The sequence below is a fragment of the Panthera uncia genome, chromosome D1 (genome assembly GCF_023721935.1).
Source record: "Panthera uncia isolate 11264 chromosome D1, Puncia_PCG_1.0, whole genome shotgun sequence".
NCBI classification, from domain to species: Eukaryota; Metazoa; Chordata; class Mammalia; order Carnivora; family Felidae; genus Panthera; species Panthera uncia.
In genome coordinates, this window is record NC_064808.1 from 66,284,945 (window position 1) to 66,298,181 (window position 13,237).

A 13,237-nucleotide genomic window follows, 5' to 3' on the forward strand; every position below is an offset into this window, starting at 1 on the left:
CATGAACTGTGCCCATATGAGATGGAGAACTTAATTGCTAAGTGTTGTGTGTTTTCTGACTCCTCCACTTACCAACTGTTCCCTGATCTTTCTCTCCTCAGGCCTCCCTATTCCCTGAGACACAACAATATTGAAATTAGGCCAGTTAATAACCCTACAATGGCCTTTAAAGGGTTCAAGTGAAAAAAGAGTCAATCTATGAGGCAAACTTCATTGTTGTTTTATGTTAAGAATTTGCCACAGCCACCCCAACCTTCAGAAACCACCACCCTTGATCAGTCAGCAGCCATCAACATTGAGGCAAGACCCTCCACCAACAAAAAGATTATGACTCGCTGAAAGCTCAGATGATGTTTAGCATTTTCTAGCAATAAAGTATTTTTTTAATGAAGGTATGTACATTTTTTCAGACATAATGCTAGTGCATACTTAACAGACTATAGTGTAGTGTAAACAAAATTTTTATATGCACTAGAAAACCAAAGCATTGACTTGACTCACTTTACTGTAGTGTCTGGAACTAAATGGCAGTATGTCTGAGGCATGCCTATAGTTGATTTCTAGAGATAATTTGAAGATGGAGCCAGTAGTGTTTCATGGTGTGGATCACATGTAAGGTCTGAGATTAAGGAGAGACACCAACTGTGGCCCAAGGATGTTGGCTTGAGGAACCTGAACATGGAATATTGAACACAAGTATGGGCTGGGAGTGGAATCAGGAATTGGATTTTGTTTGTACTATGTTTGGGATGCTTGTTAGACATCAAGCTGGAGATGATGAGTCTAGAGTTCAAGAGCGAGGTCTGGGACACAGATCAAAATGGGAGTCATCAGTGTAGAGATCTTATCTAGAGTTTTGTAGGACTGTGGTTACTAGAGAAGTAATTATAAATAGAAAATTTGATCTCAGGGCCATTTCAAATTTGAGAAGCTTAAGAAATGAAGAGAGAAAAAGAGTAGCCTAAAGTAGGAGGAGACCCCAAAAGTAGTGTTTTGGAAGCCAAGCAGAGACTGGTTTTGAAGAAGGAAGTATCAGTAGTATCATTGCTGATGGGTTGAGATGAGGCTGAGAAGTAACCACTGGATTCGGCAAAATAGAAGTCATTGAAGAGTTTGATAAGAGTTCAGGGTGGTAGAAGAAGAGTTTGGAGTGAGTTGGAGAGAAGGAAGTGGAAACAGTAGTGACTATAGATGACTCTTGATGAGTATAGTTGTGGAGGACGGCAGATAAATGGTTTGGTTACTTAAGGGGGGCTATGGGTACAAGGACTTTGTTTTTACTGTTTTTTAATGGGAGATATTACATCATGTTTGACTGATGTGAATGAAGCATTAAAGAAAAACTAATGATGCAGGAGAGTGGGGAGAGTTGCTGAAGTGGTGTCCTTGAGTAGGAAATGAGAGTACATTAGATAGGATAATGGACAGTTCTCATAGTAATGGATATATGGATACGGATGGATGCAAGAGGTTGGTAAAGGTGGTGATGAGAACTTGTGCACATTCTCTCTTGATTCCTTCTCTTTGTTCAGTGAAATAGGAAACAAGGTCATCAGCTAAGATTGAAGAGAAAGGAGTATTGGATATTTAAAGGAAAAGGATTATTAAATAAGTCCACTAGGAGAGGAGGAGGGTGAATGAACTAGGGAATTCTTTTCTGGGCGGCATATTCTTTAGGGTTTGGCCATGAATTTAAAGGCAGACTTGTCACATGATCTCTTGAGAATGAGCTGAATTATAAAGAATGATAGAGTCTGGGTCTTTTTTTTTTTTTTTTCCAGTAATTAAAAAAACATACTGCTGTGCTGAGAATAGCAAGTTGTAAAGCAGTAGTTACAGTATCCCAGATAGACAATATTAGAAAAATGTCTGAAAAATACATACCAAAGTGGTATTATCCCTGGAGAGAGTTTAAGAAGACTTTTTACTCTAGATATTTATAAATTATTTGAGCTTTTTATTTTTTATTTATTTATTTATTTTTTAACGTTTATTTATTTTTGAGACAGAGAGAGACAGAGCATGAATGGGGGAGGGTCAGAGAGAGAGGGAGATACAGAATCGGAAGCAGGCTCCAGGCTCTGAGCTGTCAGCACAGAGCCCGACGCGGGGCTCGAACTCACGGACCGTGAGATCATGACCTGAGCCGAAGTCGGACGCTTAACCGACCAAGCCACCCAGGCACCCCTGAGCTTTTTAAATAAAGCATATGTATTTTTTTAATGCTTATTTATTTATTTTGAGAGAGTGCAAGAGAGTGGGGGAAGGGCAGGGAGCGAGAGGGAGAGAATCCCAAGCAGGATCCACACTGTCAGTGCAGAGTCTAAGGCAGGGCTCAGTCCCACGAACCGTGAGATCATGACCTGAGCTGAAATCAAGAGCTGGATGCTCAACCAACTGACTGAGCCACTCAGGTGCCCCAAAGCACATGTACTTTTTATTAAATATTTTATCAGATATTTTAAATATATAGGAAAATACATCCTACAAATATTGTATGCCTACTGTGTACCAGGTGCTTTCTAAGCACAAATGGATAAAAATAGGTAGACAAAATAATAGTTGTTCTTATAGAGCTCTCTTTATAGTGGATTATATAAGAAGACTTCAGAGTGTCTCCCACCTAGATTTAACATATTTGCCACTAATTAGTAGCATATTTGCTACTAATTTTTTTAAAAAAGTATTTCAGATAAGGCTTGGTGGCTTCTGCTTCTCTTCCATTTTTCTGGTAGCTACTCTTCTAACTTCATATATTTTTGCCATCCTGTGTTAGTACTTTAAAAGAAACATATATGTCCACAAAAATGTATAGCACTACTCGTTTAAACATGTTTTTAATTTATATTCTTGATTACTCTTACTTCTTTTACTTTTTATTAATAGTACGTGTACGTGGCTTAAACATCACACAGTTTTACATGCAAGACAGTTGTCCTTGGTTATACTTCTTATATTCTTCTCTTTTTCTGCTCCTTAAAAGTACTCACTTTCAACCTTCAACCTCCTTCTCATTTTTTTTTTCACCGATTTCTTCCTGTATTTAACTTCCATGTGTCAGAAAAAACTTGCTTAATCTGTTCTTAACCAATTTGTCTGTTGTAGGTGTTTTCCATCGACTTACCAATACCTAATGTGATTTAGCTCTCTCATTCCTCTGTTCCCCAGCATATGGAGATATTTTTTCTCCCCACTTTTTTTTTTAATGTTCATTTTACTTATTTTGAAAAAGAGTGTGAAATCAGGGAAGGGAGAGAGAGTGAGGGAGAGAATCTGAAGCAGAGACAGAGAATCTGAAGCAGGCTCTGCCCTGCCAGCGCAAAGCCCGATGTGGAGCTCAAATTCACCAACCTAGAGATTATGACCTGAGCCAAAGCCGGTTGGTTGTTCAACCAACTGAGCCACCCAGGTGCCCATCCCCACCTTTTTTTTTTTTTTTTTAAGATTTTATTTTATTTTTAGGCAAGAGATTGTGTGCAGATGGGGTGATGAGGGAGAACAAGAATCTCAAGCAGGCTCCATGCCCAGCATGGAACCCGATGTGGGGCTTGATCTCCTAAGTCAAAATCAGGAGTGAGATGCTTAACTGCATCACCAAGGCGCCCCAAGATTTACAACAAATGTGGAGCTTAAACTTAAAACCCCAAGATCAGGAGTCACATGCCCTACTGACTGAGCCAGCCAGGCACCACCACCCCCCCCCCCAACCATTTTATTACTGATTTTCATTTAATTAATCAGTTTTCAGTATCATGATCACTAAATGTTTTTCAGAACTGAGCCAACATACTGTGATTTGCATTTTCTTTCTTGTATAACTTTTTATTTTTCTCGGTTAATAAATGCATTTTTCCTTTGTATGGATTTCTGTTTCCAGGTCTAATTTATGCCCAAACTCTGCCAAGTATAAATTCCTATTCAGTATATTTTTAAAAAGCAGTTTTTAAATTTTTTTTGCTAATATCCTTCTTGGAACTCTGTTTTGTTCTTCTGTGGACTGATTATTCTCTGGGTCTGTTGCATAACTATAGTCAAGGTTTTATTTTCTTTAACCATTATTGGAGAAATTCCTTTTTTTTTTTTTTTTTTTTTTTAATTTTTTTTTTCAACGTTTTTTATTTATTTTTGGGACAGAGAGAGACAGAGCATGAACGGGGAAGGGGCAGAAAGAGAGGGAGACACAGAATCGGAAGCAGGCTCCAGGCTCGGAGCCATCAGCCCAGAGCCTGAGGCGGGGCTCGAACTCACAGACTGCGAGATCGTGACCTGGCTGAAGTCGGACGCTTAACCGACTGCGCCACCCAGGCGCCCCTGGAGAAATTCCTTTTATTTCTCTTCTGTGTTGTAGTCCTTTTTTTTTTGTTTTCTCTGTTTTTCTTTCTTGTTGATTACCCCTTTGTATCTTTTTAAATTTTTTTTTAAATGTTTATTTATTTTTGAGACAGAGACAGAGCGTGAGCGAGGGAGGGGCAGAGAGAGAGGGAGACACAGAATCTGAAACAGGCTGCAGGCTCTGAGCTGTCAGCACAGAACCCGATGTGGGGCTCAAACCCACAAACTGTGAGATCATGACCTGAGCTGAAGTCGGACGCTCAACCGACTGAGCCATCCAGGCGCCCCTTTATTTATTTATTAAAAAAATTTTTTTTAATGTTTATTTTTGAGACAGAGACAGAGTGTGTCCCTTTTGTATATTTTTTAAATGAATGTAAATGGTATACTGTGCAAATTTCTGCAGCTTGGCTATTGTTCATTCAACATTTTAAAGATTTATCTGTGTTGACACATGGAATAAATCTAGTTTATTTCAATTGTTTTATTGTATGCAATTGTATGAATGAGACAGTTTTTTTTTTCATTTCTATATTGATGGATATTTTCACTAATTTTTGTTAAGACCTTAAATTTTTGCCAAACTGATGGGTGAAATTTGAATACCACTATTGTTTGGATTTGTATTTCTTGATTACTGGTGAAGTTGAACATCTTTTCTCATTTTGACCTGCATTTGTTTTGTTTTTATTTTTGAGAAAGTGCATGCGTGCAAACCGGGAAGGGGGAGAGGCAGAGAGGGAATCTTAAGCAGGTTTCATGCCCAGCGAGGAGCTTGATGTGGGGCTCCATCTTATAACCATGAGATCATGACCTGAGCAGAAATCAAGAGTCTAGTGCTTAACTGACTGAGCTACCCAGGTACCCTGCAGGCTGCCTGCTCAGCACGGAGCTTGTCACAAGGCTCAATCCCACAATTCTGGGATCATGACCTGAGCTGAAATGAAATCAAGAATCAGATGCTCAACCGACTATGCCACCCAGGCACCTATATATATATTTTAATAGCAATGATGGTTTATATATTTTGCCCAATTTTCTATTATTTGGCAGTTTTTAATTTTACCTTTTTGGGAAGTGGTCTTTATGTATTCTGGGTAATAATCCTTTGTTCTATATGTTGTAAGTTTTTGTCCTAGCATGTTGCTTGTCTTTTAGTATTGTTTTTGGTATTTTTTGCATGCAGATGTTATATTTTTGTGTTGATGATCATATCTTTTGTGATTTTGTGTGTGTGTGTGTGTGTGTGTGTGTGTGTGTGTGTGTGTGTTTGAGAAGTTTTTGCTGTCCTAATGTGTGAAGATGTTAGGTTCTCTTATGGGTATTTAAAGGTTTAACCTTTTACTTTTTGAATTATTTTTTGTATGTGGTATGGGAAGGGATCTAAATTCATGTTTCCCTTAAGGAAAGGTAGGTGTCCTAACCCCATTAATTGAAAGCTAGTCCTTCTTTTTGTTTGTTTGTTTGTTTAACTCTGAGTTAATAGCATCTTTGTTATATATCACATTGTCACATAGGCTTAGATAGGTTTCTGGCCTCTCTCTTCTATTCCAGTTAGTTCATTTGTCCCTTTGCCAGTAAAAGTCTTAATATCTGTTAGGTCAGACCCCTCCTCCTGCTCATCAAAATAAGTTTAGATATTCTCCATAATAATTTTAGTATAAGCTTATTGAGTTTCATGAAAAATTTATTGGATTTTGTTGGAAATGACATTGGATTTATAGGTTTGATTTGGGGAAAATTGCTGTTATTATATTATGTCTTCCCATCTGTGCACGTGTTGTATCTTCCCACTGAACATGGTGTATAGATCTTTTCATTTGGTTTCTTTTCTGTCTCTCAAGACAGTCTTGAAGTATTTTCCACCCCAGTTTTATCAGCTTCTTAGCAGTTTTCCTAGATATGTACAGACTGTGTCTATTCTGAATTGCAGCTTTTAAAGTTACATTTTAAAATTTTGTTGCTAGTGTGGAGGTTTGCTGTTTTTTTCCTCCTGATACTGATATTTTATTTTATTTTTAAAAATTTTTTAATGTTTATTTCATTATTTTTGAGAGAGAGAGCCAGAATGTGAGTCAGGGAAGGGCAGAGAGCAAGAGGGAGACACAGAATCTGAGACAGGCTCCAGGCTCTGAGCTGTTTGTTGTCAACCCAGAGCCTGAAGTGGGGCTCGAACTCACAAATGTGAGATCATGTCCTGAGTCGAAGTCGGCCGCTTAACCAACTGAGCCAATCAGGCGCCCCCTGATACTGATATTTTAGTTAGTGATTTTACTGAACTCTGGATATTAGTTCAAGTCACTTAATGGTAGCCTCTTGGATTACATTACCTTTGATATTACTAGGCAAAAAGATAAAAAACTAATAAGGTATTTCCTCATTACATTTAAGCCTTTATCTTTCTGGCAAGAAAAAGACTTCTTAGAGATGGTTGTTATTTTAGATATGAGAAAGTAGTTTGATGTGAGGCGGGTGGGATTTGAGGAGGGGGCACGGTATATGTAGAGGTAGAGATAAACGATATTTTGAAGGAAAACATTTTTTTCCCCCAAAATGAATATGTTAGGAAATTAAACTAGTTAAAAATCACAGAAATACTTTGAGATACAAAGAAAGTACTAAAGGCAGGTTGTTAAGATTTTGTGCCACAGTGTCATTTTATGACTTTCCTTAACTTGCAGCATTAGACTGTCTTAGAACTCACAAGTCCTTAAAATCAAGTTACTGCAGAAACATTTTTAATTAAAAATACTAAGGTCTAAGTGGAATATTTAGCATGATTCATTAATCTATTCATTATTAACTTTTCAGTTCACACAAAAGATGTTGGACAACTTCTACAATTTTGCTTCATCATTTGCTGTGTCTCAGGCCCAGATGACACCAAGTCCATCTGAAATGTTCATTCCAGCAAATGTGGTTCTGAAATGGTATGGGAAATTTTGTGTCTCTAATATTAAGGCTTTTAGTAACCATATATATTTTTTGCCTGTGAATGTATTTCTTCTTTGACATTTAAACATATTCTTTTATTGTGGACATCAGCACACATTAACATTGGCATGCCATGAAAAAGTGTACTGTGGAGTTCGTATTGAGGAATATTCTTACCCTAAATATTCTGTTATGTAGTAGCCAATTGAGTTGATACAGTCAGGAAAATACAATTGCCTGTGTTTAGGGACCACAATTAAGGATTGTAAATTTTCAAATATTTTAACTTGTAAGTAACCATATAGGAATCTTGAAATACAAAGCAAAATTTTTTCGTAAGTTTAGAAAGTCTTGGTCTAACGTAGACATTGTATAAGGTATCAGGGTGGTTTATACTGCATCCTATACTTAAGTGATTAATCAAATTTATTTCTCAGCTTTCCCATATTTCTGTTTTATAGGTATTCTTTTCACTTTGAATATCCCAGTGGTGGGATGCATAAGGAGAATTTGTTGAGCAGTGGTAGCATGGTGTAGCATGGATAGCCCTGAAAGGTATTAGGTTTGAGATTTGTTAAAATGTAGGTATGTGACCTTGAGTAAATTCTTCCTCTCTACTCATCTATGAAATGAGGGAGGAGGAGTTAGATTTGTTTTTTTTCTTAGGTCCCTTCTAGCTGTCAGATTTGCAGAAGATAAAAAATTAATAAACTTTATTATGATTTGTACTCTCTGATACAAGCCAGTCATACTTAACTCACTATGCTTAGTGTCCTTTTATAAGAATAATTAAACTTTCAGATTAATATTTTAGCTTTTTTATCTCAGCTTTTTAGAAGTGACATGTAAAGTTATTTGCTTTTTAACAAGTCCTTTAGTAGATTATGAAAGATCTTAATTTTCTTGTAAATATGTTTTTCTTTTGTAGGTATGAAAACTTTCAAAGACGACTAGCACAGAACCCTCTCTTTTGGAAAACATAATTTGAATAAAATAATTTTTAATGGATTCTGAACTTTGTCATGTTTTGAAGAGAAATGCCTCCATTTAAAAGTGTGAAGTCAAAAGGATCATGAAACCTAAGTTTAAAAACTGCTTATTGACTGCAGCTTAATTATAATCTTTATAAAAAATTAAACACATGGAAAAATGAAAATATGACTTCATTAATGAGTTTTTTTCCCTTAAGCTTAAAATATTCAGATGCAAAACACTTTGTTTTGGCTAGGATTTATTTTTTACTTAAAAATAAGGCATATTTACAACAATAGTGTGCCAAATGCCATTGCATTTATAATCTTTCATTTATTTTTATATTGGTTTGCTAGAGTAGTTAACTTAAAATCAGCTATATCAAAGTATGGGAAAACATATCAAATACACATTCTTACATATGGGGAAATTATTTTCAGTTAGTATTTCTTAAGATTACAAGTTTTTCCATTAACACAGGTTGGTTGTCAGTTTTATATCTGCAAATTCATACATGTTTGTTTTTTTAATAAAATTACCATGGTTAATACTGATGAGGTTATATTTAATGCTGGTAATGTTGTGAGGCATTTGTGTGTAGAATATAGGATTTAATTCCTTTGCCTATTAAGGTAAAGCTATTGTGTCTCCAGAAGGGAACCCTTGGCTCATTTATACTGGTGACATCCATTGACCAAAAACTACCAAGATCTCACCTGTAATCAAAGCTATGTTTACTAGCTAGCTGCACCAAAGGAGTCAGACACCAGAAGAACTGTGGGGTATCTCCAAAGGAAGGGTACGTACATATAGGAGTTTGGGGCCTCTAGTTTGTTTTTAAACATTTTGGCAAGGATTAGTGAAAATTTGGAAACTAGAGAGTTGCTAGTACAGTCAGTGTCGTTAGAACGCTTGACTATGCAGAGTTATCATTAGATCGGTTTGTGGTCTTATCTTGAAATGTGTATCTGATTGAGCTAGCAATCAAAGTTTGAGCTTAGGCAATTTCTTGTGTTGTCAAAGTTTGGTAGACTTGCACATCTTGCAAGTTGTACATTTTTGCAAATTGTAGTTTCTATTTTTTATTTAGTTTTTAATTTATATCCAAGTTAGTTAACATATAGTGCAATAATGATTTCAGGAGTAGATTCCAGTGATTCATCCCCTATGTATGACACCCAGTGATCATCCCAACAAATGTCTTCCTTAATGCCCCTTGTAGTTTCTCTTTCAATTGGTAATTCTCTTCTGGTCTTTATTTGGTCTATGTTGAAGGATAGGCCATTATCTTCTGGAATTGTGATCAAGTCAGATTAGTATTTCTCTTTACTGGGTTATAATTGTGTATCAAGAATCTAATGGTAGTCCTTAGTTTCAGGTCTTCATGTTAATAATGGTTGATTGTTGTTGAATCATGTGACTTGACATTGCTACACAACAGCATTTAAGACTCAGAACAGAAAGCATCTGCCAGCTGTAACAAAATTACCAGAAGCAAAATGAGTATTCTACTAGAATGCAAAGCCAGGAAGGAGCCTAGATTACAAAATGCAAGCTACAAAAACATATCTCTAAGTCCAGCTGGGTCTATTCTATAGAGTCAGGTAGCTTCTTTCTTTAGCTTGGTCAAAGACCATTGTACCTATCTAGTGATCTTTATAGATCTTTATATATAATATAATAAGTGCAAACTGCCCCTTGCCTTGCCAAGAGGAAATAGAAGACCATGTCATTTCCCATGACAATCCTGTAGTGAATTTAAACTGGTTTGTTGGACTTTCACAGCCTGAGTCAAGATTTGAACCACCTTTCCTAGTTGTATTCAAGAGAGTTTGCACTTTGAGAGATCTCCTAAGTAGCCAATTCCTGCTTCATTTTTAAAGGCTCTGGTTATCCTTCCCAAGGAAAATGCTACACTGGATAAAAAAGGGCTTTAAATATCTGAAAGCTTAAATATTATTCTGTACCACAAGATATGTTTGGGTTTAGGAGGTAGGCAAAAGCCTGGTGTAGACCTGAGTAATCCCTGGTGAGGTACAGAGAATATTAGGAATATAAATAATATTTTATCACAACAGAAATGAGCCAAAAATTGTTTCCTAGAGGTGGGCACATGTCAGTGGAGTTCAGTTCCTGCTTAGAAGTCTGGAAAATCTTTGGAGAAATGATTAGTGCCATGAGAATAGCTCCAGCATTTGTTCCCCTCCCTGGGAAGTCTAGTTCTGCCAACAATGCTCTTACGTAATTATAGCAGAAGCATTTTGTTGACTTGGAGTAAACTTTTTAGTTTTTATTCAGAATGAAGGCTGGGGCTACTGATAAGAGGAAAACTCAAGAATCAAAAAAGACCTTTGGGAGGAAATTGATCTCAGGAGTTTAAAGGAACAGGTATTACATCTTTTATAGTGGAATTTTATAACAAGAGTAGCTGTGATCTGAGAAAACTGTAACATGGAATGCAAAAAAAAGTTTTGCATTTCTTAAGGTGGCCCAAAAAGACCATAGAGGATTAAGAATAAAATGATACAGATATCTGAGGGCATTCTGAGAAAACTTTAGGGTTATCTCTAGGAGGTACCAACATATAATAAGCAAAAGAGGGAAAAAGAACAAAGGTATCAGAAAATTAATCATGTTTTTTTGCCTTGGGCAGAAGCAGTTCATTTTCTGTTGTCATGTCTTTGACCTGAGGGTTTGATTAGTAGTCTTCCTTCAAAGATCATGCTTCTGGAGAATCCCTGAGAATCAGTGGCTTAAAGTCTGGTGGAGTGGTTGTCCAGCTGTCTGGAGAAGATCTATGTCATTTAGTTGGGAAACATGAATCCAGGAATCATTGTTTTGGACTTCTGCCATGCTAGTTACAATATCTGATAAGCTTATTTTTCATTGAAGGCAGTTTTTCTCTGATGTCTCTTGCAGAATATTAAATTTGCTGAAGACTGAGGATGTTACAGACAGTGATGTTTTAGTAGAATGGAGAGTTGAATTCACTATTGAGGTATAGCACAATTATAAGATTATTATAAATTATTACTATGAGACAAGGGTATTATGGACAGTGACAATTTTCTAGGCCTGTAATTTATTCCACAAAGTATGTATTTTTTCAACACAGTTATTGTATCAGTCTTTCCATAACCATGAGTATGTTTCTTTTTACCTGAAATACATACAGTCATTTGCTTTGGTGTGAATGTGTATGTTCCCATGAAATTTATATGTTGAAATTCTAATGCCCAATGTGATGGCATTAGGGCCTTTGAAAAGTGATTAGGTCATGAGATTAATGCCCTTATAAAAAGGACCCTAAGAGAGTTCCTTTGCCCCATCCACTATATGAGGATACAAGGAAAAGTGTGAACCTGCAAGAGGGCCCTCACCTGACCACACTAGGCAACTTGATCTTGGGCTTCCAGCCTCCAGAACTGTGAGAAATAAATTTTTGTTGATTATAAGCTACCTAGTCTCAACTATTTTGTTACAGCAGCTTGAATGGACTAAGACACACTGAAACATTTTTATTAACACGTTTTACTTATGCACATTTTAGGAATGCTGACCTCTTGATTTTTCAGGCCTTTTTTAAGTTCGATTTTTAAAATTTTTTTAATGTTTAGTTTTGAGAGAGAGACAGACAGCAGGATAAGGGCAGAGAGAGAGGGAGACACAAGATCTGAGGCAGGCTCCAGGCTCCAAGCTGTTGGCACAGAGCCTGATGTGGGGCTGGAACCCACGAACCATGAGATCATGACCTGAGCCAAAGTTGGATGCTTAACTGAGCCACCCAGGCACCCCTAAGTTTGATTTTTAAAAAATAATTCTTAACAATAGTTTTGAATTAATTAAAATTTGAAGAATGTCAATCTTAATTTTTCCTATTATCATTTCTTCTATAAAGTGAAGGAAACCTGGAGTGCAGGCAAAAAGACATCTTAACAATTGTATTATGCCTGAATTTGGGAAAGGCAAAATCATAAAGAGATGTCAGAGGAGACAAGGTATGAATAGGAGTCAAAAATATCCAAAGGTAAGAAATAATCTTAACCAATATCTATATTCAGTATACTAGGAAAAATACTAACACCACTTACCATCTGTGACCCATGGATCTATTTTTTAAAATGCTTCTAAGTAAGTTACTTCTTGAACAAGAAGTAAAAGAATGGTAAGGAACTTTATTAGAATTTTAAATAAGGAGAAAGTAACAAACTAGTTTTCGTATTTTCATGGTTTTGATGACACATGTACCTGATAAGGACATTGTCTTCTGAATGTAACTCAGTTGTCATGTATGAACCTGGAACATGTTCATCTTGTAAATGCTGATTCTAGATTTCAAATACATCTCAAATAGGTTCTATGTTATTACTTTCTGGTTCTGGTATCCTCAAAATGTCACACTTGAAGAATTAATTGAAAACTGACAGCAAATGATTTTGTTGACAAGAGAATGGCTGTCTTCTTAGCTCCATGGTTGTAAGACATTTTCATTTTAGACTTATAACTACCTGTTAGAATTGTGAAATAATTTTTTATTCTGTGTCTTCTATTTCTTTCCATAACTTTTGTGTACACATCTGCTTTCCTCATTTGCCTATTTAAAAAAAGAGCTTATTGGGGCGCCTGGGTGGCTCGGTTGAGTGTCCAACTTCAGCTCAGATCATGATCTCGCGGTCTGTGGGTTCAAGCCCCGCATCGGGCTCTGTGCTGACAGCTCAGAGCCTGGAGCCTGCTTCGGATTCTGTGTCTCCCTCTCTCTCTGCCCCTCCCCCGCTCATGCTCTCTTGCTCTCTCTCTCTCTCTCTCTCTCTGTCAAAAATGAATAAACAATAAAAACAAAATAAAAAAAATAAAAAAAGAGCTTATTGGGACGCCTGGGTGGCTCAGTCAGTTAAGCGTCCAACTTTGGCTCAGGTCATGATCTCACGGTTCATGGGTTGGAGCCCTGGTTCGGGCTCTATGCTGACAGCTTGGAGCCTGGAGCCTGCTTCTGATTCTG

At 36.8% G+C, this 13,237-nt stretch overlaps 1 protein-coding gene across 2 annotated transcripts in view; it reads left to right on the forward strand.

Annotated features, from left to right (window-relative positions):
- The window catches only part of HIKESHI (heat shock protein nuclear import factor hikeshi), a 42,543-nt gene extending 34,269 nt beyond the window's left edge, over positions 1–8,274 (forward strand). The window contains exons 4-5 of one of the 2 annotated variants that reach the window (XM_049653064.1): positions 7,144–7,262; positions 7,728–8,274. In XM_049653064.1, the coding sequence (XP_049509021.1) occupies positions 7,144–7,262; positions 7,728–7,803 (195 nt within the window). In that variant the 3' untranslated portion in view covers positions 7,804–8,274. The remainder of the gene's footprint in view (positions 1–7,143; positions 7,263–7,727) is intronic. The other variant, XM_049653074.1, reaches the window with a different exon arrangement.
- Positions 8,275–13,237: the final 4,963 nt, after the last annotated feature.